At 38.5% G+C, this 27,900-nt stretch overlaps 1 protein-coding gene across 1 annotated transcript; it reads right to left on the reverse strand.

Moving 5' to 3' along the window:
• Nucleotides 1-601: 601 nt before the first annotated feature.
• GTF2A1 (general transcription factor IIA subunit 1) lies at nucleotides 602-27,756 on the reverse strand. The gene is made up of 9 exons (XM_064658904.1): nucleotides 27,494-27,756; nucleotides 20,257-20,358; nucleotides 18,356-18,563; nucleotides 15,938-16,002; nucleotides 13,733-13,808; nucleotides 12,594-12,727; nucleotides 11,385-11,705; nucleotides 9,232-9,321; nucleotides 602-5,129 (listed from the first exon to the last, which is right to left on the reverse strand). The coding sequence occupies exons 1-9, from the start codon at nucleotides 27,521-27,523 to the stop codon at nucleotides 5,022-5,024; spliced, it is 1,134 nt and encodes a 377-aa protein (XP_064514974.1). The 5' UTR covers nucleotides 27,524-27,756; the 3' UTR covers nucleotides 602-5,021.
• Between the last annotated feature and the right edge of the window lie 144 nt (nucleotides 27,757-27,900).

Raw genomic sequence — 27,900 nt, forward strand, 5'->3', positions numbered from 1 at the left:
ACCAGCTTTTGAGATATTTGTATGCATTAATGCGACACCTTTCTCCGTTTTCTCCTCTCTGGACTGAACAGGTCCCACTCCCTCAGTCTCTTCTCAAGAGAGAGATGATCCAGACGCCGAATCATCTTTGTGGCCTCCACTGGATCCTCTCCAGTAGCTCTTTGTCTTCCTTGAACTGTGGAGACCAGAATTGAACACAATACTACAGATGTGGCCTCACTAGGGCCATGCAGAAGGGGAGGATCACATCCCTGGACCTGCTGACCACACTCTTCCTGATGCACCCCAGGATACCATTGGCCCTAACACCACGTTGGTTCAATCAGTCTCATCTCAACACTTAACACTCAAGTTACCACAGGGAGAAAATACTGAAACAAATACACAAGTCTGGCCTCAAGATTAAACTGTGAATTTTTTCTATAACATTGTGATGACATTAAATGGAAAGTCTGCAAGGTAAATTCAAGAAGTAGGTGACAGTGAAATTACCTGCATGAGATGAAAATCAATTCAGAACCTTCAGTATTACTATGCAGTAGTCATAAGCCTTATATACGAAACAAATGCATATGCAAGATAGTAAATGAAGTGGCAAACATTTTTAAATAACATCTTTAATTAAAGTTTTTGCAAAGGCAAAATATTAAACTTAAAATAGGTCTTAGTACATCAAAATACTAAGTTCTCTAATCGTATTCCAAGCATGGCCTTTGAAACATAATATCCTGTATATCACAGAGGAGCAACCTTGATCTGCAATTGTACAGAATGAATTTTACAAACATAATAAATATATTTACCCCCTTACACATAACAGTATATGTACAACAGCAGTTGACAATAGTAGCTCAGAACAGCAAAAAAGGATAGTCCCCCTCTCCATAATCTACCGGTACCCTATGCACTCTGGAACATGTCTCATTGGATGACTGTACATACAGCTAACCCAAGGTAGTTCTTCCTGTTTAAAAAAGCTCCTTTTGTTTCACAACGTCTAATCCACCAAATAATAATTAAAAAACACACTGCATGAACTGCCTGAAAAAAGTAGACAACATGGAAACCAATGTACTGGTTTTTACATATTTCCCAACCAATCACAGCAATGGGAAAAACGAGACTTTAAATGCCAGACACCAATACAGAACAATATGCAAGTTTCTTCATCGTGTATAGTCACTGATCTCAAAGTCTGAGAAGAACTCTAATCTCAGTCAGGGGGGTGTGGGTGGGGTGGGATGGCACACAGTAAACTCCACAATGCTGTGTAAGGCAGCCCAGTATCAATCCAGCGTGTGTTACCGTAAAACCATTGTTCACTTCCTGGACATCTTATTGCATTCTAGTAGGAAGCTTTTGCATTGGGGGAAATTTTGAGGGGCTTTATGGTTTTTAAAGGAGCTTTTACAAATTGAAGAGACTGAATCAATATGAACTTTAGTTAACAAGGTCTCTAACTCCTTCACTGAAATTAAGAAACTTTACTCTGGTAGTGTTATGTGGTGACATAATTACTGCTAACTGTCAAGTGGTGGAATTATTTTCACAGACTCAATGAAGTTTACTTTAACACTCCTAATTGTGCAGCAGAGAGATAAGAAAACATTTATAAAAAATCTGTTACGTGACACAACATGTTTTTTGCTCTCTTCTAGAAAATGTGCTTCAGAATCACATATCATTCTTGGAAATAAATTCGGACCACAATTATCACTTTAAACAGTGTTTTGGAAACTTAATAATGTTCAAATGCAACTTGTGAGTACAATGCAGGAAACAAGGAGTATGAAGCCTCAAAGAAATCTTGTCGCTATCCAGCAACTGAGGGGGAATAAAAACATATTTTATTTAAATAGTCCAATATAAAGTTCCTTATGTGACTAAATTCTCTATTATCTTCTTAAAAGAAAACATATTTCAATTTGTCTTCCACTTAGATGTTTTTAAATAATTGCACACACTAAAACCCAACAGAACTAGAGCAAAAAAGTTGCTTTTCTGATTGAAGCACTGCAGGAAATTTACTCTCTCAGGAATCAAAAAAAGTATTGTCATACTGGCAAAACAGGTATTCTGCAAACTGAAAAGGCACAAGACTCAATTTTGCCCAGTTGCTCTACAAGTTTCCACCAGCCATCATGGTTATAATTATGAAATTATCTTTCCCCATTTTTTTCTATCATAAAAAGGTGCTCCATTATCTGTGCAAATTTTAACATAAGTCCTCTTGAAACCATTAATTGTTTCCATTAATACTGAACTATTTAAATTGAAAAAACCCCAACAACAACAACAAAAAAGCTATTTCTAAAAGGGGGAAAAATTCATTTAATAACTATGAACATGAGAATCCCTTGCCCTCTGAAAGGAATGGTCTCTTTTGAACCTAATGAAATGGTCTGTTCAGTTATATTGTTAAAACCATGATTAAAAATTCAAGTACAATAATAAAATTAAGCAAACTACATTCTTACAGCAAGCTGCTACAATAAAATGAAATTAAACATGCTTTTTGATTTAAAAAAAGGAACACTTGATGTAGCGATAAGAGCACAGATTGGTATGTGCATGGTCTGACTGGCTTTCCCAAAACTTCACAGATATTTGTATTTGAAGACAAAACTTATCTGAAAAGCATACCATACAATTAGCTTGCAAGAGACTGTGCAAGTTCAGAAAGCTTCTAACATCCTTCAGAACAGACTAAGCTTAATTACCTTTAAAGTTCAGCTACCCCTTAAAAATAAATAGAAAGGCGATGCAGTTTCTAGCATATGTATGTGGGTGAAAAATATAATTAAAACGTATGAAAACAAAGTGTTGTACAATTGATCTGGGTTCCAGTAGTACAAAAAGGAATCTATAACTAAAAGGATATTTTTTCCTTTGATTGGTTTGGCTGTGCAGCATTATGGGAATTTTTCTGAAGTCCGCTACTTAAGACTTACTGGTAACAGACATGGAAAAGGTGAGAGAAGGAATTAGTTGGTATATTATTGATTTCCTTGCAGTTGTACATAGAAGTGTCAACAGTGGTAAAAAAAATAAAATATCTGCTTTGTTCAGAAGAAAGCAAACACTGATCAGTTTGAGATACCTTGAAGCCTCAAGCTAAAAATGCACTCTAAATGATGATTCCACTAATAAAGAATTAATTAGAAGAATCATCAATTAACTTGTCATAAAGCTTATGAACGTAGATGACTTTCTAACAACCACATGGCTCTAGACATAGCCTACAGGCAGTTTCAGTCTGTATCAATGAGAATACAGGTGTACAAAATCACAGCAAAAGAACCTCTTTACAATTTGTTGTGATTTTTCTATGTACTATTGAGACTACAAATGCACTTGGAGGTAAATAAATAAGAGTGAATAAAAGTTACATACTGCTAAAATATGCTTGTGACTTCATTAAATGATTCAGAAGTTTCATTCTCAAGTAAAAATCAGAATTCATGTCTGCTTCTCAAAGTCTTCCCTAATTTACTGAAAATTTCTTTGCTATGTTCTTTTTTCATAATCTTTTCCAAGCACCCAATGAAACACAAAATTGTTTTTGAAATGGTGAGTTTCTGAAGTATAATGCCCATTCCCTCTCCTTTTTCAAAAGTAACTGCATTTGTAAAAGCAGGGTTTGCAAGAATGACCTATGCACAAAGACAAGTTGTTCACCTTCTGAGGAGAGGAAGGGAAGGAGGGGAGGAACAACTTCATTGCTTTTCACAAATTAAAAAAAAAACAAACAAAACGAAACCGAAACAACCAAACAAACAATAATAAAAAAGGCAAGTGAAAAAGTGACTACACAAGGTTTAGTGCATCCGACCGCTTGATTTTCTGTTACCAAGACAGTCTAAAGATACTCTAACAAAATTTGTGTTCTCAAAGCTGTGCAGCTCTCTTCATGAAATTACATGCCATCTGGAAACTTTAGAGAGATTAACTGCGGCAGGTAACTTTTGGCTATACTTTTTAGTAAAGCAGATCCTTGATTAAGAGTTGCAGCCAGGAAGTTAGAATTTTTATACAATTTTCTATATCAAAAATTTAGTCATTCCTGTGGTCTGTTGAATTATTTGTGGATGTGTGGACTACACACATAGTAAGAAGATAAAGGAATGGATCTATTATGGCATTACCTACACTTGATTCAAAAAGTCTCCAAACCCTTTCTAAGAAAAAAAATAATTAAAAAAAAGAATCAATGGAAACTGTGTTATTTGTTTCAGTTCAGTGATGCTGAACCACCACCAAACAGCATATCATTAACAAGTTAAGCAATCTTTCATCAGGGAGGACCTACAGGTGCCTAGAAATTGAAAAATGAAGCCCTAAAAATCTATCGCATGAAATTAAAATAATTTTGAAATATAAGTGATCATTTTACCATTTTGTAACTGCTAGGAACAACAGCCTGTTTATGGGGAACTGCATTGAAAACAACAAATAGATATAATAATTAATGAGCATATCAGAATTAAAAATATTTTCCTTATACAAGTTATTTAAAATTTAACACCTTAAGTCTTACCCTTCTGTACAAAGCTTGCACGCAGTTTAAGTAACATTCTGACCATCCTCACTACCAAAAGGAAGTGTTCAAAGCAAAGATTTGTACACACAATAAGCATTTTCAGATTAATAATCTATTAAAGGGAATAGTTCCTTCAATCAGTGGAAGAAGTATTTTAAAATCTGAAATCAAGGGGGAGGGGGACAAAGCCTTACATGCTAAATACCAGCTGTAGGTACCTGTATGTAGAATTGATAATTAAGGTATTCCTAACACACAAAACCAGCTCCCAGACAATGCTATAGCTGCTACAGTCCATGGCTTGCTCATCTGAAGTAGTGTCTTTGTTGCCACATTTTACCTTTGTTCCAATACTTTTGTTTATTTCCGATGTGCAGACACACATTTTGATTGGAGTACACATCCAAGTCTCAGCCTTTCCTGCTTTTGATTTTTTTCCTTTTACAGGGAGTTCTTTTGTTTTGTTTTGTCTTTTAAAACTTCACCATTCTGCATCCCCAATGGCTTTGGAAAATACATAATCTCTTCCATTAAGATTCATGATGCCATCTTTGAGATGAAATTTCCATTTGTTTTTACTTCTGTGAATCTAAAAACAGATGGAAAAAGTTGAACTATTACTCTGCATCAGAAATGGGTAATAATGTATAATTATAAGGGTGGGAAAAGATGGAATAACTATTATACATACATTACTAAGTTACTGTAAATATGTTGAAAATCAATTGTGCACTTAGGTATGAAAAACAAAACCTAATTATGCATATATCAGTGTTTTCTGGTTTTGTTTTTTTAATCAGTGGCAGTAACTGTCACAAAATCATGCAAGCACAGAGACACTTCAAAATCCAAAGCATAAAGCACATTTTTACAGGTTGCTGGAAAAGAAGAATAAAGATATATCCACCTCTGATGCTTTAATTTGATTATCTTTGATTACAACAGCCATGAAACTCTACTTGAAAGCTAGAAATCCTTATTTCAACCACTGTAACAAAAAGACTGATGTTTTAAAACAGCCCTGAAAGGCTAAAACACTAAGTTTCATTATTTGTACCTCTTACCTAACTTCTATTCTGCATGAAAACTAGTTTAGGTTATGTATATATAGATAGCAGGCCTACTTAAACATTCCACTTCTAATCTGAAGCGTTTGACTCTGGATTTCTGAAAGTTAAGTTTTGGTTAAAAGGTAAGTGGATTATTTACAAGGTTTTTAGTCTGAAAATCTCTATGGTACAAAACAAGGTGAGGGTCTCTTCCCCCACGTAACAAGTGATAGGCCAAGAGAAAATGGCCTCAAGTTGCTTCAGGGGAGGTTTAGACTGGATATTAGGAAAAACTCCACAAAAACCATTGTCAAACATTGGAACATGGAACATTGCCCCAGGAAATGGTTAAGTCACCATTCCTGGAGGGATTTAAAAGACATGTAAATATGGCACTTAGGGACATGCTTCAGTGGTGGACTTGGCAGTGCTGGGTTAACAGTTGGACTTTATGACCTTAGAGGTCTTTTCAACCTAAGCAATTCTATGATTCTATACATAGCAGTGTTATATTGTAAAATCACTCTTTAACAGCGAGTCTGTTCCATGATTTACATTCCAATTCTCATTGTAAAGAATCAATGGGAAAAGTAGTATCTCCAGTATTGGGAATGAGGCCTGAAGCTTCAGCTTTAAGCTATAGTCTTTCCAGTTAAAATATTGGCCCCTTTAAGGCTTTGTTTAAAACAAGTTTGTAAGATTAAGCTGGGAGATGACTTCAACTAATTGCAACAGCCCAGGAAATACTAGGACAGAAAAAAACCAAAAAAACCCCATTCCAATGTTTACCAACCCCTTCTGTGAAGAAATTCCTCCTGATGTCCAACCTATAGGTTTAATTTAAAACTAAAGGAAGTTGAACAAAATTCAGTCTAAAGTTCAAGGAGTAAACTTTTGGGGGAAAAAAATTAAAAAAACCAACAAAACAAAAAAACCATCACATACTGTAAGACTAGAGCAGACAAATACTTGTCATCTACCAAAAATGTCATCAGAAAGAGCAAAAGATCTCCAGTACAATTAAGTAACAGTACAAGATACTCAAAGAACTTTAACAAAGCTGAAATGCTGTCCGAAAGAGGAAAGATTACAATAAACTTTCACAGACAAAACAAAAATGTAATTAAGCCTGTCTAGAAAGAGTTAAGAAAGTTTTACAAAAGGTATAAAACCAGAAAATCCTTCTGCAATTTTCATTAAGCATAAGAAGTCTCCCCATCTACTCTTAGCGTTGTAGGAAAAGTAAAGTAGTACCAGCACAGATATGACCATATCACTCAATTAATTATTAGTAATACTGCTTGGTCTGTTCTCACTTTAAGATAAAAAAAAGTAAAAAAAAGAAGTCAGTGGCAAAAGTCAGCAAATAAATGAACAAGGAAAGGTCTGGCTTATATATGCTATTTGCTCTACCGAATGGCATTCAACAAAAAACCCTCACCAGAAGCCCTCTAGATGCCATGAGGTAAGAAGGAAGATCCTCAGATGGATAAATAACTGAATAAAAATGAAAAAACGAGGGTAAGAACATTGTTTTTACAGTGAAATGAGATCATTTCAGCAAAAGTTTGTGCTGGCTGGAGTCTGCAGTTTAAGAATTCACTAAGCATCTGGAAAATGACAAAAGGTCATTGATGATACAAAAGAACAGTTACTGAAGAGCTGCAGAACAATGTTACTGTCCTTACTCATGTAATAAAACAGTGGTGGCATTCAATGTACATGAAGGCAGTAACAAGGGAAAAAAATTATTTCAATTTACATGGACAATAAAAATGATGGGTTTGAGTTAACAATTAAGTCAGATATGAGATCCCAATGTTCTAAGACTTTTCCATGAGAATATCAGCTCTGTGTTCAGCAGGGCCAAAAGCATACATGAATTATTGCAGAACATTGAGGCACCACTTGATAAATGGAAGGTTCACCTGTGTTATTAATAGCTCTGATCGTCCCTCAACCTTATCTACCCTTACCAAATAAGATACAGAAAAATAAAACACATCTGGAGAATGAAAGTAAGAACAATTAAATGTTTGAACACCTGTACAAATAACAAAACAAAGTGTAGCTCTGATTTCAAAGAGATGACTGAGGAGGGTTATGATGGTCTGCAATACCATAAACGACACCAAGAAAACAAAAAGGCAACACTGTTTAGAACTAAGAGGTATTATATGAAACTAACAGGTTTAAAAACTACGTGATTCTTCACACATCACACCATGCATGTATGAAACTTCTTGTCATAAGAAAGTTTTCAAGGATTCAAACATAATCAAAATAATTTCTTGACAAATAAAGGAAAAAATTCTCCGCTGGTCATTGATAAGACGCCACTATTTCTTTCTCAAGAGACAGTTTACAGAAGGACGGTAAAATGCTCTCTACATGAGCATTGCTACCTCTCTGCCCTTATCTTATAGTTCCAGAGGCATCCACTATCAGCTGATTCAGGATGCTGGGCAGGAGGGATCTCTGCTCAGATCTGAGCTGATCCTGTATAGTTTAGAGACAAACAAATCAATGATTGCTTGATAAGAGATGAAGTCCTTTCAGAGCATGTGGCACTGGAGGTTAATGATGGACACTATCCCCTACTGAGTTCCCATTCTTTTAAGAGGGTGAGGATTTCAGAGTAGTTCCTGTCACTCAGCTTCAGCAGCTCCCAACAAGCTTTCCTGACTGCTATTCTGAGATCCCTCACTATCCTTACAAATTGCCTCAAACCAAACAGTTTTGGATTACAGTCTGGAGGAAACAGATGGCTGGGATGTAGATACTGATACCACTTTTCTGTGTCTTCAATTCTCGGTTCAATCTGATAGCAAGTCTAAGCAGAATTTGGGTATAACTGAAGATTTTCTAACACAGTCATTCTTTAAAACATAGGAGTTTTTATTCAACAGGCTTACGGTCTTTTTTCTGCTTTAAAAAGGATCCTTATTTATCATAGTCCCATTAATCTAGCATAGGAAAAGAAAGAAAATCCACACTGAATAATCTTTCTGCATATTACCTCAGCCAAAAGGTATCTGATATCCTCTAGACACACTTTAAAAAATTCCAGGCACAGATGAATCCTTGTATATTCCAGGGAAAACATGCAAGAATTTACTAATTCCAGAGGAGGCAAGACACTTCAGCAGAATTCAAAGCAAAACAAGCACAAACATTCCGTATTGCCATTTTGTATAGCACAATGCATAACACAGAAAGAACATTCTCCTCTGGTAACTACTCTCTCATCCAGAAGAGGGATTTTTGGTGATCAAGGAACAGTTTTCCAGAAGTCTAAATCCTAATGCTACTTTTTCTATTCATAGCCACAATAAATGTACAAAGTTATAACAGTTCATCTCTCCTGAGCCCAGAGGCCTTTCCTTTTCATTAAGGGGCACAAAAAGACATGATGAAGAAAAATAAAATGCAGCCAAATTTTTCCAAGCTTTACTCATTACCAAGTTTAGTACAAATACGCCACATAAACTTGTTTTAAAAACAGTAATTCTTTCCAATCATATTATAATCTTTACAGATCTACCTGTACTTAACAGTCACAAAGATACTACTTAAAAAATTATTACTTGATAGGAAGAACAGAGAAAGTAGAACTCTTGGATTCTGTTTTGTAAAGATTACCTTATCATACTGGCACACAACAACATTTTCTGTATCGAACAGTTCTTGTCCATCCTCATCACTCACATCATCTTCACTGTTCAGAGGCTCCTGAAACAAACACATGCAAAAAGTTAGGATGTTTAGCAAGATTAGAGCTCCTACTTTGATTACAGAGCTATTAGATGATTACTTACATGAGGCTACAGTCATGTCTATGAACTACAGGACCTAATATGCATCTGAGGTTGGGAATATTAGGCTTTCTAGTAGAGTGCTGAGGTACATACATTTCCTTCCTATCCTTATTCCTAAGAAGATGACCAGTTTTAGTCTGAAACTCCAGTGTCCAGGCCAGATTCTGAGCACTGCAGCCTTCTGTCACAATAATTCTTGCTCCTGATGTTTGCAAAATTTCTTCACAAAAATATGCAGATTTTTATTTTCCTAAAGCATCTAAGCAGTGGAAAGGTGATGTTAGTCACATCACTCTCTACATGCCCTTAAAAATAAAAACTCCATGGCTTATTCACATTTGTGTACCACAAATGAAATTGATGTACCACAAATGAAAACAGACTTCAACATACACAGGAAATTTTCACGGGGGGGGAATGCTTTAATATGATCTTGTATAGACACACAGAAAAATAACTTCTCCACACCTTCTAGAATGTATTTTCATGTCCTTAAAAATTAATTTTATTTTTTTCTTTCTGCTAACACACTGTTCCGGCAGAAATTTAGCAAGATTTTTTCATCCCATGTCAATAACAAACACTTCAAAAGCTAAAACAACCTCTACTAAATGTAGAGCAATAAGTCTGCTGTACAATCCTCATCTTCCCCACCTACTCCCAAGTACATAAGCTAAACAGAGGAGATACTAGTGAGAGAAAGTGTACTAGAGGTCCTAATTCCTTTCAAAGTAATGCTATGCTTAACTGACTTCAAAAGCTTTAAGTAACCAGTCCACACAAAGTAGCTGCTGATGAGCAAAGGAAGCAAAAATAACAGATCTCTGGCACGCTGATAATGAAGTCTTGGCATATAAAAAAATTTCCTCAAGAATGCTAGCATTAAGTGTTAAAGAACACCTATTTAAGCATGATGACCTCTAAGGCAACTTTTAAAACATTCAAACTGACATCAATGCTGATCAATATAATGGAAAAGCGGTGTGAACCCAACAGTGTTAAGACGCCACTGTAAATATACTACAGAAAACCTGATTTAACTCCTCGATAAATTTACAAGTTTGACCTGAGTATCCTGCATGGGTTACTGTGAAATACTGCTCATATTGGCATTTTAAATGGAATCTAAAAATCATTGGAAAAGTTGTAGAAAACTCTGGAAGAAATCTGACAGTTCAAAATGTATTTTAGAGACAGATTTAGGGAGTGCCAAGCTTCCTATCAGAGATTAAATATCAGTACTTTTAACTTACTAGTACCTGCCACCTGTCCCCTACCCCTTTTTTTAAGATTTCTTATTCTTGTGGAGCTTTTTGGTGCAACACACTTTTTAAGAACCACTGGCTGAAGTCCATAACCAAGCAAATTCGAAGTCTAAATTAAGCATATATTAAGAATGCAACAATTCATTCCTTTTCCTATCTACTGATTTTATTAAATCAAGGTCAGATGTGTTTCTAGTAGGCGCATTATAATCAAATTTGAGTTGTCAAGTTTGTTCTAGTGTAACAGAATGCAATGGAATAGCCAGTGAGATGCAAGTCAGACCGTATTTGTTGGTCCCCTCAGTGAACTAAATACATGCTCCCTTTTTTGTCAATCTTCTTAACACCTTGCCTTTTTATGCACTCAGTCTCAAGTGGAGTTGACTATTTCTCTTTGCTCATGCAGGTTTCATACTTCCATGACTGCCCTCTCCATGAAATGAAAAAATATTACTGATAAAGTTTTCAAAATGGCATCCATGACGGCTCACAGTCCCCCCTGCCTTCCTCAGCTGCATTTCAAGGTGCTTTACTAATACACACCACTTCCACAACTTCAACATAGGAAATAATGAACCTTAAGTACAAGGATAACAGTTATATTCTCAAAAGTATTGAAATATAGTATTATTTGAAACATTTTTCTTTAAAATGTTGACAAAAAAATTTAAATGAAACAACTGTGCCCCAGTCTTCTGAAATAACAGTTTACCTCTTCAACTTGGCCATCTTCGCCTCCATCTTTTTCTTTGTCTTCCTCTTCATCATCATCATAGTCTTCTTCCTCATCTTCTTCTTCTTCAGATGATGTGTCCCCTGCTCCATCAACTTGGAGAACAAGTGGTGCTTGTGGTTGTGCCTGTTGTTGCTGTGGTTGCTGCTGACCAGCTGCAGGTATCTGTGCTTGAGCTGGTGTAGGAGCAGCCACTGTTGTAGGTATGACTTGTGTTTTATTTCCTGTAAACAGGATCTGCTGAGGCTGAATAATCACTCCTGTCTGCTGGGAAATCCCTCCAGGGAGAGGAGCCAAAACCTGATGGAATATCATTGCAAGTACTGTGGCTGCTAACATGACAGACGACCACATCACTTACTCAAACAATCAAGGCATATCCATTTGACTTGCACTAATTAGAAAAAAGTTACAAATATTCCACCTATATCAGATACATAGTTTAAATTATAATCACATACCCTTCTTCACTAGTAGGTGTTCATTTCCTAAATTTTGCACTGATAAATTTGAGAAAACCTACTGTCTATCCATTGTAAAACACTACCACTACTACCACAGATTTCCAAGCACAGCAGAGGAACGTCTTTATTCAGGTGAAAGATCATTTTAAAAAACATTCTTTATAAAAAAAATATAACTTTAAATTCCCTACAAATTGTTATTCATGCTGAAACTGCAGAACTGTGACACTATGCTAAATTCAATACTTTTACAGTCTGGACACACAGTTGTCCTTGTAATTGAACAAAAATCCTTGTAAAACACACTGTATTCACTACTAAAATAACCAAGGGGCATGAAGGTGTGAATTTAGGTATTTTCTTCTGTGTGCTATGGGACTTGAAATAATTTTAACCAATAATCACATTTTAACATACAGTACGTAGACTAGGATTATGCACACAATATAATTATTGTCATCAGAAGATGCCCAAGAGAAATTTTAAACTGCAGCCAGTCAGTATATGGCAAGAATAAAAGTGACATTGAAAACAACATTTCAAAATGAGTCAGTTAAAAACAACCAACCAAACACAAAGAAACTCCACACCACACTTTTTTTTTTTTGATATACCATTTCTGACTGTGTTCTATTTCAATTTGCTCATAAAAATGCAAGCCTTTTTAGTAATTACTACTATGGTTTTTTCTTTCAACTGTACCTATTCAAAAATTTTCCTTTACCTGCTGAATAACAGGTGCTTGTACTCCCCCAGGCTGCATTTGTGGTATGACCTGCTGCTGCAGAACAACTGGCTGCTGTGGTTGAATTATATACTGAGCTCCATTTGCAGTTCTAACTACTTGGAGGATCTGACCTGTAGTAAAATATCAAATTAATCAAATGTACAAGTTCACTTTTTAAATGATCTTCGTCTAGAAGCTTGATTCCTGGAAGAATATCAATGACAATTAAAAGAGAGAAACATTAAAATGCTTCGCTTTCATCAGTGAAAAGATACTATGCTATAGTAACTGTGCCAGAAACAAAGAAAAGGGTTGTTTACCATCTAAATATGATCATGAGGTATGCAATCCAAAAATGCATTTACTTTTGCAAGTCACAGCCTAATCCTTTAACATAGCATTTTTAAAGCTCCCACCTGTATACATACCTCATGTTTCAAAAGGTAGATTTTACAGCTAGAAAGACAAATCAAACAAAAATAGGAATACATAGGTATTCACAATGCAAAAATTCTATCCACTGCTAACACCAAGATATTTCCAGGGTCCTGTAAGATGATGTCCTTTCCTCAGAATTTTTTCCTTCCAATTACATTTCAAAAAATTACTCTGTGTATCACTTTCTTTGCAGTATTAATGTGCAGTTGTTTTTTGGGAAAAAAAAAAAAATCTATCCTTACACTTCTTGTCCACTTTTCCTTTCTGCTCCCATAATACCTGTACTTGATTTCCTTTCATTATCTTTTAGCTTTATTACCCTTCATCACTTCACAAAATACATCCAAGACATACACACCTTTGAGAATAGCCTGCAATTCTGAAAAGCAAGAGCTAAGATACATTCCAACATTAGTTTTTCACATTTCTAATGAGAAAGGTGGAATAAGAAAGGAAATTAAATTACATAATCTTGAACATTATACATTTCCCTCAGAGACAGATTTCCTGTTCTCCCTCCAGAGCAAAATGTCAAGCTCCATTTACTGAAATAGTTAAGTATATCTGAAAGATGGGACTACCACTACTATAAGGGTGGATTCCTCGATTCTGCTTTTTAACAGTAAATAACAGAAAGTAAATCTCAGATTTTCTCCCTCCCAAGCACTCTCTAAACTATTGTTTGTTCTCAGTCTTACCTGAATTTGTAAGTATCTGCTGAACTGGAGTAACACCAGCAGGGAGAGCCAATGTAGCTGCTGTAGCTGCAGCACTCTGAAATACCAGAAAAGCTTTTTAACCACAAACATTATTGCCAATGTTTCATCTCACAACGTACTGCCCGTACCTTTTTATTGCTGTTTACAATCTTTGCCTGCCAGTTTCTGGCATACATTATACTAATTATAAAAATTATTTTCCTTCTTTGTTAATAGGAGGAAGGCTGAAAAAAAAAAAAAAAATCACTAAGTATCACACCCTAACCCTAACTCCATGTGGTTTCTTGTTTTATCTGCGAGCTCAGCAGATTTTTTTTTTCTTCTCCTCTGCCTTCTCTGCTAATGTACTAATACAGTACAACACTGCATGGCTCATGTGGCAATTTTAGTTACACTTTTTCAGCGCAGCCAAGGGTATGGGCCTAAAAATCTGAAGAAACGTAAGATAGTGAAGCAATAATTACGTTCACCTGTCATATTTTCACAGGGAGTAGTAATCAGGTTTGCACTTTTCTTCATTCTGTAAGTGATTTGCACTTCAAGTCCACATAACACAGCTCCTTTGAGTGAATACATGCATACTGTGTATTGACTGTTCACAGAATGACTAACTTTTCTCTCAAGACAGCTGATTCGAAGAGAAAGTGAAAGACTTTCAATGGGTCATGATTTGAACCTGCAAGGGTACTGAATTCCAACACAATTATGGGAGCTCCAAACACAACAATCTGCTTTAAGCCCTTAACTCGCAGAGAGCAATGGACTTCTCCAGAGGCCTCTCCATTTCAAGGGTCTAACTTCAGCTGCCTGTGGAAAAGCCTCCCTTTATAAGAGAACCATGGCTGATTACTCTTTGCTACTGAAAGGATTTAAACTTTATTACTAGGCAGAGTGCATACTTCCTGTTTACAAGAAACAGGATCTTCCCATACTGGCCGGTCAATATAGTAGTTACAACTGCCAAAATTAGAGATTACCAAGCAAAACTGAAGTGTGCTTCTATGCATCCTCCATCCCAGACAAAGACAGATAAATAAACTCTCATTATTCTCTGCCTTCCAAGATATTCACAGTCTGTCAGATCCACTCTTTTATATCAACTTAAGTGTTTCTAATAAACACAAATAATATTTCCAAAATTATTGTGACCATTTGCTGAACAGGAGTCCCCTGTGGTCTACAATTCATCCACATTTTGACAGCAGTAGAGTTTAAAAAGCTTGGCATACTTATTTTTGCAATACCCCTCAACAAGATCTAATTGAGACAGGAAAAAAAGTATTTTACTGTTGGACTTAAAAAGTTACAAATCCCATTGTAACGGTTGTAAAACAGAAAAGAAAAACATGAATGTTTATGTGCTCTCAGCCTCGAGGTACATCAGGCTATTCAAGTAACAAAGTTCAGGTTCTCTTCTGTAGCAAGATCAGCAGATAACGAAGAAGTGAATGCTAAGCAAGCTGTTGCACTTGAAAACTTATTGCATCATGAAATTTTGTTTCATGGGCTTCCAGTACAGAACTGGAAAGAATGGAATGAATTCTAGTCTTAACACACATATTTAACTTATATTAGCTGTTCTTCTTATGGCTTTGCAAACAATTTATTTTTCTTTTAATTAAGCCAGGGAATTTAAAGCAAGAGAAGATAATTAAAATTAACCTCTAGAGATATAAACTGCAAGAAAAGGGTAAATGACCAGACTCAGCTTTATATACTGTCACAAAATTAGTGAATCAAATTAATGTGACCAGCAAAGATCTATGTGAAATGCTAAATCATATCTCACTTGAGATAAACTTAAGTTTCAGAGTAGTCAATGGTTTTTCCTGCATCTAGCACGTATGGTATGCTTGCATCAGTTAGTGGTGGTGTGTTGTTATAAGAGCATATCATCACGTATACCAACAGTACTCCAATTTCTGATTTAAAAAAAAAAAGTTTTGGTTAAAGCACAGGATCAAGGTAAGTCCTAGATTTGTTATCAGAACTGACATCATGGACTACTACTGATCCCAGACTGTAAGTGCAGCCACAAAACTCAAAGATGGCAGACAGCTTTGGCAGCGTGTCTTAAATTACTTTTAAGCATCTGATGACCAATACCAGATTCATGTTTATTATTTACTCAAAAAAACTTACAAAATGACAGTGTATGCCTGTATAAACTTCTGCTTTTCTTACCATGCCTGATGCATTCATGTGTGGTATCAGCTTGGAATCTGGCACAATAACCTGCTGCTGAGGTGCTGGAAACAAAAAACAGTGTTTAATGAAAAATACAGTGTATGCCCAAAATAACATCCAAGCCAGAGTAACTTAGAAAGAACATCACCCAAACATCCATCACGAAAACAACTACTAAGCAATCTCTGATCTTATTTTTACTCTCGAGACAATATATAACAGCAGGTCTGAGAAGTGATATGACTACTTTGCCTTTACAGATCTTATTTCAAGGGCTTCAGTTACCTACTCTGAATCTAAGTAAAGTAAGATATAAAATGTATTCCTGAAATTAAAGATATTAGTGAAATGTTGATAAACTTGATGATGTCCAGTATCACAGTTCTTCAAAAACATCAACTGAAAATAGTTAACTCTTAAAACAGGCTTAAGCGAGGACTGTTGTAAGACGAAGAGTAACAGGATGCTGCAGCTAGCTTGAGTTACAAGCAGTTAGCATAGCTGTTAGCTCATGATTTTCACTGTCTTCGTGTAGCAGAAGCAGATGAAATGCAATCAACTACCTGTCCCACACAACAAAGCAGTTTTGGTGTGCTAAGGGAAACAGACAGCTAAACTATATAAACAATCTGTTGATCATCCAGAAAAACAAGTGCCTAAGCCTATGGAACAAGTAGGTTGCCACTGCTATTAGCTGTGACAGTAAAGTAAAAAACGGCACAGTAATTTGACAAGCTATTCTCCATCCAAACCCCTAACAAAGGACACTTAAGAATACTAGGGGTAACAGAGTTTCTGGAAAAGATTCTGGGGTGGAAAGCCCTGCAACGCTGCACCAAGATCTGAGGGCATCTCTCCAAGTTTCAGGGAACCCAAGGAGGGCAAAAGAGCTTAATGAAATCTCATGAATCTGTGCCAGGACCACACAAAGGACAGCAGGAATCACCATATTGATCATTCTGATCTCTCCCTGTGACTGCACCAGGTCATGAGAGGAAGTACCATTTCCACCATGGAACAGGGAAGTCAAGTAATTCATAAAACTGCATGTCTGTGATTAAAGTGCTCTGATATCCTAATTTCATTTAGCCTCCACACTGTCACTTCTTTGTAAGCCACAACGTTTGGCAACAATAAATTGGCTTTAAGTGTGTTACTATAGGTAGGACCTCACTGTACTCTAAGAAAAACCCCAAGAGCACGGGGGACCCCTGGTCAGTGGAGGGAACCTAGGTTGGCAAAATCGCAGCTCCTCCGCGAAGGGGCCACCAGAGGGAGCGGTGAGCAGCTCACTCAGGCTCTGCCACTCTCCTCTCCCGGAGCCCTTGGAACCGCAGGTATTTATTTAGGGGCCTTAATCTCAAAATTAATTTTATCCCAACATTAAAAACTGATTCATGTGTAGCCAAAACACAAAGTACTATAAGAAGAAAACAAGATATCAACCCCTTTTCCCCAAAAAAACCAAAGAAGTGCCCAAAACCAACCACAAAAAAACCCCACACCATGGTAAAAAAATGCCACAAAAACCAGTTCTAGTCACATTAGTTGTATTCTGTGCTGAATATATGGTGGTTGGGTTTTGGCTGGTTTTTGGAGGGGCAGGGTGGGAAATCAACTCATATCTATCTTTTGTGCTATGACAACATAGGTTCTCTGATCCATGAAATCTGATAAAAAGACTGAAGTCTGACTACCACAGATAAATATTTTATGCCATAAACTTAATGCACTGAAAAACTCAATTAAGCCTTTCATAGGTGGCAGATTTGTTTACTCAGTATATATACAGTTAAATCCAGTAATATTTCTTATATTTAAAATAAAATTACAATTGCTGAAAAAAATTTCCTTAAATTATTAATGAGGAATACGCAGGCCAGTAATTACAAGAAACAATATTTATTGTTATGGCTACCTAAAATACACCTTGAACACCCACATCTACACAACGTGCAATCTTCTAAGACCACAAAAATACCTACATATATTTATATATATATTCTCAGACTATTATACAAGCATTTTTCATGTCCTAGTATTGAGTTATGCTTGACAATGGTTTTTTTGAAATAATTTGCTCCTAATGACTTTTTTACCTCATGACTAAACTGCCAACTGCACAAGTATATTGGCTTGAACTTAGAGCTGATAATGGAATTTTCAAAGTCATGTGTTCTCAAAATATGTTATGTTGTAGGAGACCAAGAAAATTCAGCTTTTCCAAAATCTTCTAAAGAATATTACTTAAACCAAATACCAAAATACTTTTTACCAAGACAGCTCTCTTGACCCATTAAATAGAGGCAAATAGAAAGACTAAAAGGTTTCCATCCTGTCCTAGATTTAGAATATGTTAAGGAGTTGGACTAACTTCAGAATCTTTTGCCAGAGAGTTTAGAGATTAAGTCTGACCTTGCTGAGATGCTGGAATAAGGACCTGTTGTGGCTGAGATTGCTGCTGCACAGTTTGCTGTGGCTGAGGTTGTGTGTGATGGTGGTGGTGATGATGCTGCTGTTGCTGCTGCTGCTGTTGTTGCTGTTGCACCTGCAATAAAAGCTGCTGCTCTTCTGAATGGAAGCCATCTACAGCCTTGGACTGCATCAGCTTGTTCTCCCACAGCTAGTTTGGAAAAGGAAAGAGAACTATCTGTGTACAATTTTTACTCAATGGGATTTGTAACAACATAATGACAGTAATCCAGAATTGATTTTGTTTTCACTGTTTATTTTGTGCAGTCTACTTAGTTCAAAAAGCCTTTAGGCAAATATAGACTGGAGAGGTAACTCCACAGAGGTAATGTTTTAAGAAAAGGAGTTAAATATTTCCTGTCAGTCCAAGCTCAAGCTTTTATATTCTCTATTTTTCCATGTGTGGAAGATTCATAACAACTCTAATAGAAGCACGAATAGAGATAAACTGGTAACTTTAAATAAGCCTTCAAGTTTTCCACTTCCCTACATTCTTTCTTACCTCTATAATCACAAAAATAATTCCTTTATTACAGCTTTCCTCAAGACATTTCTTCTTGGAACTCGTCAATAAAAGCTGCTTAAAAACTACTGCCTTGTAACACATTTCAACAGAAACTACCAGCATACCTAAGATACTGCCTCTCTACAAGCATTTACACAGTTTCTACCACAGTATCAAATTCAGTTTCTCCAGCCCTACAGTTCTTTATGTCAGCTGATGTGTCTCCAAAGGACAGTCACAGATGCAAAAAAGCAGTTCTTGCGAAAAGACAGCAATGCAAGTATTTCTAATACATCAGAGTCAAAAAGACTACAGGCACCTAGGACTCATGACTTAAGTCTGCTTAGGGCTCCCTTCCCCTTCAATACTTCATTTTCCTTCTTGTCTCTTTCCTCAGTCTTTTCTGACATCATTTGCTGAACACAGCTGTGTCACAAAAACCAAAGTGCTTTTTTATAGCGCTCACTGCACTTCCACCAAGACAGGTCATGGTCTCATGGGAAAGAACTCTTTACCTGTTTCTGTCTAGGCAAATTCAAAATTTGTTTCCTTTTCCATCCATTTTTTAATACTTCAAAAATACTGTGAGTGTGGGACACTACACTCTCTGAAGAAGCTGAGACAAACAGGACCTACTTTCCCAGTTTCCTTTTGCTTTATTTCTTTTGGTTGGTTGGTTTTGTTTTGGCTTTCCCCCTGTCTTTTCTCTTCCCCTTCGAATGGCTTCTTTCACTCAGAAAGAATTTGAAGAAAGCCACAGAAGACCCATCAGCTCAGGTTTAACATTCTGCCTTTATTTTGGACTCTTGAAAACAGCTCAACCTCACTCTGTGTAAAAATTCTGAATCCAAGAGCTTGACAAAAGTGTGATGAATACAATGTGATTTATTATGTACCACCTGCCAAAAGACAAGATTTCTGCAAACCACAAACCATACATGCAAAAATCTGACAACGCATCCAACAATGCAACTCTTCTTCTTCAGAAAGACAAAACCATCAAGCAGAGCAGACCATTTTTTTTTCCCTGCAGAGAAACATTAAGAGCTGTCTGTCTCTAAAATAAACATCTTCCCCTTTTTTAAAGATACAATGTTTTGGGGACCAAAATAACACTGAATTCAGGTGCCTGCTGTTGTCAGATTAGGGAAAGTAAACAAGGTGAGCAAACCTCTCTATACGGCAGTGTAATTCAAATGATAAGGGACTACAGATATGCAGATTAATACAATGCTTAACTAACTAAAAACTAGTATTTCTACTGTGTACAACAGTAACCAGATTTGGAAACTAACTGCTGTATTAGTCTATTTAAAAGAACTTTAAAGTTGCAACTTACAGTTTTGAGTTCCATAAGAACCTGTTCATCCACTCCTTCATCCAGAAAAACTTCTCTGACATCATTGATGACATCTTCAATAACAGACCTGTACAATTTAGGCTTTAAAAAAAAATAACTAGTCAGCACTGTTTTGAAAGAAATTTATGACTTTAAAATAAGATTTCCTCACATAAAAAAATTCTGAAAACTGCATTACAGAATACACTGCATCTTTTCAAGTGACTAAAATATTCAAAGAGGTATAAATAAGCAAGAACAGCTCAAACAAGGTGAAAATGGAAGGGACTACTTATGACCTCTTGTGATATAACTACAGCACAAGTGTTATCAAGCCATGAGGAATATAATTCAAAACAGAGAAGATTGTTTTCCATTCAGTCAATTTGTTTTCTGCTTGCAAATGTAGATACTGAATATGCAAAAATACTTGCATGTGTGCAAAATACATCAAAGAACATTAAGAGTTCAAAAACATATTAAGACAAATACAGACAAAAAACTTGTTAGCGCTTGCTAGTTTAACAGGTACCAAATATGGCTCAGGATGATCTTGAGCTGAAAACCACTGAAGGCCCAAAAAACTGGAAGCATTCACGTGCATATTCTGTTCTTCCTTACACATCTGTTTACAAAAACTCTTGCAGACAGGATATTAGGCTAGACAGATTTCTGTTTTCAATCAGTAGTTATGCTTTTATATTACAAGGTTTTCATGGGAAAGCACTACAAATACATTATTATTCTATTACACTGATTTCATGCCTAAACTATCAAAGATAAAGTGAGTTATCAGTTCACTGTAAGTTGCCAAAAGAAGTTCTGGTGCCTCCATTCCTGGATATACTCAAAAGCCACCTGGACATTGTTCTGGGCAATCGGCTCTAGGAGGCTCTGCTTGTGTAGGGAGGTTGCAAGAAGGCCTCCAAAGGTCCCTTCCAACTTCAGCCATTTTGTGAATTTTAAAATGAAGGTACCATTTAAAATAGAGAATGTAAACACTTAAACTTATCAATTAAAGCTCAAAATTTAATTCATAGGACCATACAAAAATTGTATTGTGCACGTGCTGTACCTTTTAAACAGTACAACTAGATGTCTCTTCCTATGTAAGAACCTCAATGGGATTTTGGCTCGGTTTAAATACCTGTGCTACATAATTGCAAGGTAGCACTATGAGCTCTAAAGTAGGGTTGATCAATCTGTAGCCTGTGAACCATATATATGTCACTGATAAAGGCTGCTTCTTGGGCTGGGCATACACCAATTTTAAAACGATCTGAAAGTAGCTACAACTTTCTCCTCATCCCTCACCTCCTCAACCCCATTCCCTAACTTCCTTATGATGCTTCCTTAAATCCCTAATGATGCCACACACATCAGATACGTTGTATACATGCAAAACAATCATCCTGTACTGGTGCAGTGGGTTTGGCACCCCAAGAAAGCTGTGCCTCCAACGCACACATGGGAAATCTGCATCAAGCAGTTAGTGCAGAGGTGCTGGAACTACACAGATTTACTGCATGCACTTGAAACATTTATTTTATGCATGTATAGTTGCTTAATGCATTCCAGAAGTGTTGAATTTGTTGCAGACATGCCCAAGATTATACTGCACACATTACGGAGATGCTATGCCTAAGTTACACAATAATGCAAGGAGAATAGCAGCACATGATTTACTAGTCCACAAAAAGCTGAATGGCCAATAAGCACAAAAAAGAAGTTGAATATCTTTACTTTATCATGTGTGAAAGAAACCAAAAACAAAATCAAAAAAACTTCAAAGAAATGCATTGAGATTACAAGGGAATAAAAAAACATAATTGAAATCTGGAACTAAGCAGTGTGATGGCTGCTTAGTGCATTACGCCCTTACTGTTTAAAACAAACTCTTCATAGGGGCACGCTCAAGTGATTTTTCTTACAAACCATCACCCCCTCCCCCCAAAAAAACACCACAGAAAAAGAAAAAAACTCAACAAAACTCAACATACCACTCTATGCTACTGATCACTTTGAAGCTTTAAAACATGCTGCTGCAAATCAAGTAACTGAAATGCTAGAATTCATCCTTCTGTTACTTGTCACTCGAAAAAAAAATAAATTCAGGCTTCAAATAACAGTGTAAGTTTGCCATCCTTTACAATTACTTTTGTACATCTACAGCACCTATGTCCAAAACTTAATTGCTCCAAAAGAGACAAAACATGCCATACTGTATGCTTACTTATCCAGGCTTCAAATACTGCATTAAATGTGCTTATAGACATTGAAACAGACTTCCAAAGCCAGACTACTCTTGAGTGCTAATATTTTAAATCTGTGTAGTGAGTAACTTAGAAATACCAAGCACCATTAACAGGATTATTTTTCCACTTGGATTTAATTCATAACAGATGCAAAAAGACGTTCTACTTAATAACATTAAGTCCTATTATTTCTATAATTAAACAAATTGCATAAAGCTTATGCGATTCAACTAGCACAGAAATACTACTTAACCTATTCCATATATTGCTCCTTATTATATTAAAAGCATCTGTTTCTTAATGCCAAAACCGCACTCTGCAAATAAACATGCTTAACCTCGGGCACATGAGTTACTTTACTTAAGTCAAGAGAAATACCTGTATGCCTGAAATCACAATAAAAATTCCTGCAGGATGCAGACCACATTTTCTCCTTTAATCCTTTTCTCCTTAAATCACCTATTAGGTCCACTTTTCCAACAAAACAGATTTTACACAAACAGGCCCTAATAATTACCACCAGTAGATACCTCCTCCTATTCTCCACAGTCAGGCATTTTTGTAAGGTTTATTCACAAAGCCTCCTGAGTCTGTAAAGCCTCATAAGAAAGATATCAACATTCAGATACAACAAATTGACTCTACAGCCCAACAATCTGTTTGGGAATTTCTTTTATTCCCTGTGTAATAAGAGAAAAAACAAATTCAAGCAGATAGGGGTTTCTAGTGTTCGGTGTTAGCTTAGCAAGACAGCAGAGAGGCAGGTTAAGAGCACAGGTGTTCACTCTGCCATTGTTGACACAGCATCCTTCTCCACTACTTCCAGCAGCCAAAGCAAGCAGGTAAACAAAACACGACAGTCCTGCGGGGGTGCAGTGAGTCAAGAGCCATGCATGTTAACAAGCCTGCAAGCAGTTTGTACAGGCATGTACTTCTCTGCATTAGCCACACAGTGCACTGGATCTAAACGCGGTTCAGAATTTTCAGATGCTACTCTGATCACATGACACACTCATGGCTACATGATTAGAAGGAAAGGAAGGGAGAAGAAAGTATCTGCACACTTATAATGAAACAGTGTCTGATTTTATCTTTACACATTCATATAATACCCAGAAAAATCCTGTCTGGTTGAAAACATTCTCTTTTGTACACTCCAACTGAGCATCCAGCCCAGGTGGATGCAACATCTTCCACAGTGGGAGCAGTAATGCCTTAAAGAGACATTCACAGTGGAATTTTGAAGAGTATCACAGAACGCTCTTTTCCTACCTCAATAGGCATACCCAGTAAAATTACAAAACAGCCTTAAGCTCCAGTCTTTAAAAGGAAGCACACTGTATTGTTTTAGATATATGCTAAGTGTTGGCTTTAAGCATTATTTATATGATGCTCAAGCTGTTTATATAAGCCATCTAAGACTCTGGAGTTGGATGACAAAATTATTTTCATACACTGCTTACTAAAAAAATAAACATGGTAATACAATTCCTGAATAAGTCTAAAGATGGGATAGCAGGTGAGCTTTCCAATAAATTTCTGCATTCAGTCAGAGAAAGCAATGAGAACAAATGGAGACTTTAAAGATTGCTATTAAATTAATCATGTTTTCATCTGGTTTATATTAAAGTGCCTCCCTCGTAAGGAGTACATTGCTGTAAACTTCAAGCTCTTTTAAGAGCAAAATACTCAAATCACTCTTCAATAAACACTATTCCAAACACTTACTACAGATAAAAGACAACAATTAAAATTCCTGATTTATTAGATACAACCACAAACACATAGAAGAGATCTGAAATCTAGTATTTCCCCCTCTGGGAACATAAGGAAATGATTATATTTCACTTTCCTTATGCATCTTGTAAAGAAAACTCTGAGTATGGTGAGACTGCTACACATGCACACACACTCCAAACTGAGGAGCAAGCTATTTTAAGAAACACCACATGCCTTCGGGGGCTTACACTTCCTACATTCCTTCCATTTCAAGGGTACAAAAACAGCAATTCTTTGTAATTATTATCACAACACTCGGGATTTCAGCAGTTTGGGTTTCCAATCACCAACATGTTATGGAGAGATATGCCACAGCATGCTTTGTGCATTTGACAGCAGTTTGCTCCTGGTTGCTTCTGCAGCTCTCTCTGAAACACTGCTAATCCTCCTACCAGCCATGTAGTTACTGCTGTAAGCTGGCCATATGCAGCTAGAAGAGCACACTGTAAAGGTAACTTGTCACAATTAGATAAAAGATGTGCACAGAAAGAAGTATATATCTACAAAGCAAGCACTACAATCTGAGCTTTTTTTACGTTGTCACGGACTTCTACAAAAAAATTTCCTTTGTCACCTGCAAAATCTGATACTGCATATAAATGTTTACATTTATACTTGTCCTTTATTAGGGAGAACAGATTTCTAGCAATTCAAATTTGCCTGGATGCTTACGCAATGCTACTGACATATTAGGCTCCAAGTCCAGCTTCCTAAAGCCACCTGGTTGCAGCATTTCAAAATGTTCCCATTCATCTTTGGCAACCCTTGGGTAAGCAGTGTGATCTCTGCTATTGAACGAGACCTGAATTTGACAAAGTTGATCAAGCACCATTGCAAGGTTTTAGTACTTAACTGAAAATTAGCCTAAAGCATACCTAACTGAAGCAGGCTCATTTTAAGCTTGGCTTTTGCTAATCCAAACACAATGTTCAAACACTGACACCTTTCAAGAGAACTTTACAGAACTTAGGCCGGTACAGAAATACAGCGGAGAGAAAGCAAGTCTTAGTAAATTGTTGAGTCAAAGATATTTACAAGTACTCTGGAGATTATGCAACATATATATTTTTTGCTATTGAGTACTAACTTGATCAAGAAAGAGAAGCAAACCCTCTCATTTACTACACAGAAATAGATCCCTTTCTTGCAATAAAAAAGCCAGAAGCTTATAAACAGAAGGACAAATAACAGATTCAGATCACACACATTCAGTATGCATCTTACACATCATCTGTGTAACAGCTGACTACTTTCCTAAAATTTTCTGATACAAAATCTGACAAAATATCAAAGAAAAGATGTTTCTTTGCAGTTGCATGACCCTCACTCACAGGCAAGTCTGTAAAACTTCAGATTTGGAAAAGAAAATTAGGATGCTTTGCATTTTCTTTTGTATAATATTCTGCAGTATTCTGCAGTATATATTGTAATGAAACAAAGTGTTAGTGAAAATTCTAAAACCTCTACTCTGCCTGGACTGTAATAAAATATTAGTACATCTTAGTCACCAGAAACACACATAAATCACTGAGTAACAGGAGCCCATGATCCATACACAAAACTAATATTAACATCACTTTTAGGATGACAGCTATAGTCAGACCTTGGCAAAGTGCCATAAAGTAAGTACTACATCTCTCCTTGATATACTGGGTAAGAACCGTTTAAACACTACTTTCCCCACGCAGCAGAAAAGCTACTTCGAAGACCTTACAGGAGCACAGGAACGTGTGCAGGCTGTGTGCTACTGACAAAAAAAATAATCACAAAAAAAAAAAAAAAAAATCAAAAAACCCACTAAAACTCAAAAACGAACAAAGAAGAAAATGGGGAAAAAAAAAAAAAGAAAAAGGTAAACATATTCAAATGCAGGAGGGGATGAAAACTGTCTTTGTACAATGCGTAAAAGCAAAGGAAAGCCCATTTACACCGGCTGGGATACACCCCCGCCCGCGCCGGAGCCGGCAGAAAGCACCACCGCCCCGCAGGCCGGTAACGACGGGCTCGAGCGGCGCGGAGGGAAAAGAAAGCGGTGGAAAAGGCCGTTTGGGATCCGAGGGACAAGCCGCCCGTCTCACAGCCTCCGCCGCGGACGCATGCACCTCCCAGCCCGCGCTCCGCGGCTCGCTCCCTATTTAAAGGCTGATGTGGTGTTTAAATGGAGAGGCGGTGACGTGGGGCTGGAAAGCACCTTCCCATCCTAGCAGAGTCTATATTAGAGAGCGGCAATAGCTCTATATAAACAGGGCAGCCACAGGGAGGAGGAACACAAGGAGCAGGGAGGCAGAAAGGCAGGGGGAAGCCATGATGGATCTGAGAGCCACAAACAAGGGGGCCGAGCCCGCCGCCGGGACGCCGGGTTTGTCTCCTCCAGCGCTTCGGGGCGGGGGTCGCGGCCGGGGGCGCGCCGGGGAGCGGAGCGGCGGCCGGGGGGGCTCGGTGGCAGCGCAGGGCTGTGGGACTGCTTGTTGCAAAACCTCTGTGAGTACAAGTGCAGCAGCGAGCCACCCGCCAAGGTGCAGAAAGCACGAGAAGGGAACGGGGGGGGGACAGGTCTGGGGCTTTTTTTTTTTTTTTTCTCTCTTTTTAAAATAAATACTGCCTCGCTCGCCAAAGGGGAGTTGAGGGCTTTTCGCTCGGCTTAGCCGATCCGGCCGGGCTGGGATAAGTGCTTTTCAACCATCGTCTCCTTCGTACAAAGCAACATAAAATGGCTCCAGCGGAGCCCGGGCGGGCTTCCCCGCCACCGACACCACAAAACCGAAACCTGGCTCGGGCGCCCCTTCCCCTCGCCTTGGGGCGGGCGGCAGCGCCCGCGCTCCTCCGGCTCTCGTCCCTTCGCCGGGCGGCTCCCGCCGGCGGCGCCCCCCGCCCGCCGGCCCTTCCCTTCCTTCCCTTCCCCTGCCCGCCAGACCCCCGGCCTCCCCGCGGGGCCGTCCCCGGGCCTCCGCCCCGCGCCCCCGCTCCCACCGCCCCGCTCCCGCCGCCGCTCTCTGCCCGCCGCCGGGCGCCACAAGTTGGCTCCGCCGCGGGGGCGAGGCTGCCCCGCGCCCCCCGCCACCCCTGCCCGCCGGGGGCCGGGACCGCCCGAGGCGGGCGGCGGGAGGGGAAGGGAGCGCAGGGGAGGGGGGCGGCGGGCCCCGCAGGCCCCCTCCGCCCGCGCTGCCCCCGGGGCCCCCCTCGCCCCCCGACCCGGTCCTTACCACGGGGTTTGTGTTAGTCGAGCTCGCCATGTCCCGAGCCCCCCGGGACGCCCCCAACCGCGGGGGGGGAGTCGCCCCTAAAACAATAAACCTGCCCGGCTGCGTCCCCCCAACGCCCGCGCGTCCCGCCCCGGCTGAGGGGCGGCCCCGCGGCCTGTGCCGGGCTCGCTCGCGGCCCCGGGGCTGCAGCCGCCGCGCTGCCGCCTCGCCCCTTTATATAGCGCGAGCCGAGCGCTGCGCGAACGGCCGGCGAGCGGGGGAGCGCGCGGGGGGGGGGGGGGCGCGAGGCACCGCGAGAGCTGCCGCGAGACCGCGCCGGGCCCAGCGGCGTCACGTGGGGCGCCCGCCCCCGCCGCCATGACACCTACCGAGGCGGAAGTGCCCGCACGGGGCTCGCGCCGGCCGGG

This window comes from Pseudopipra pipra, chromosome 6 (genome assembly GCF_036250125.1).
Source record: "Pseudopipra pipra isolate bDixPip1 chromosome 6, bDixPip1.hap1, whole genome shotgun sequence".
In the NCBI taxonomy this organism is placed as follows: domain Eukaryota; kingdom Metazoa; phylum Chordata; class Aves; order Passeriformes; family Pipridae; genus Pseudopipra; species Pseudopipra pipra.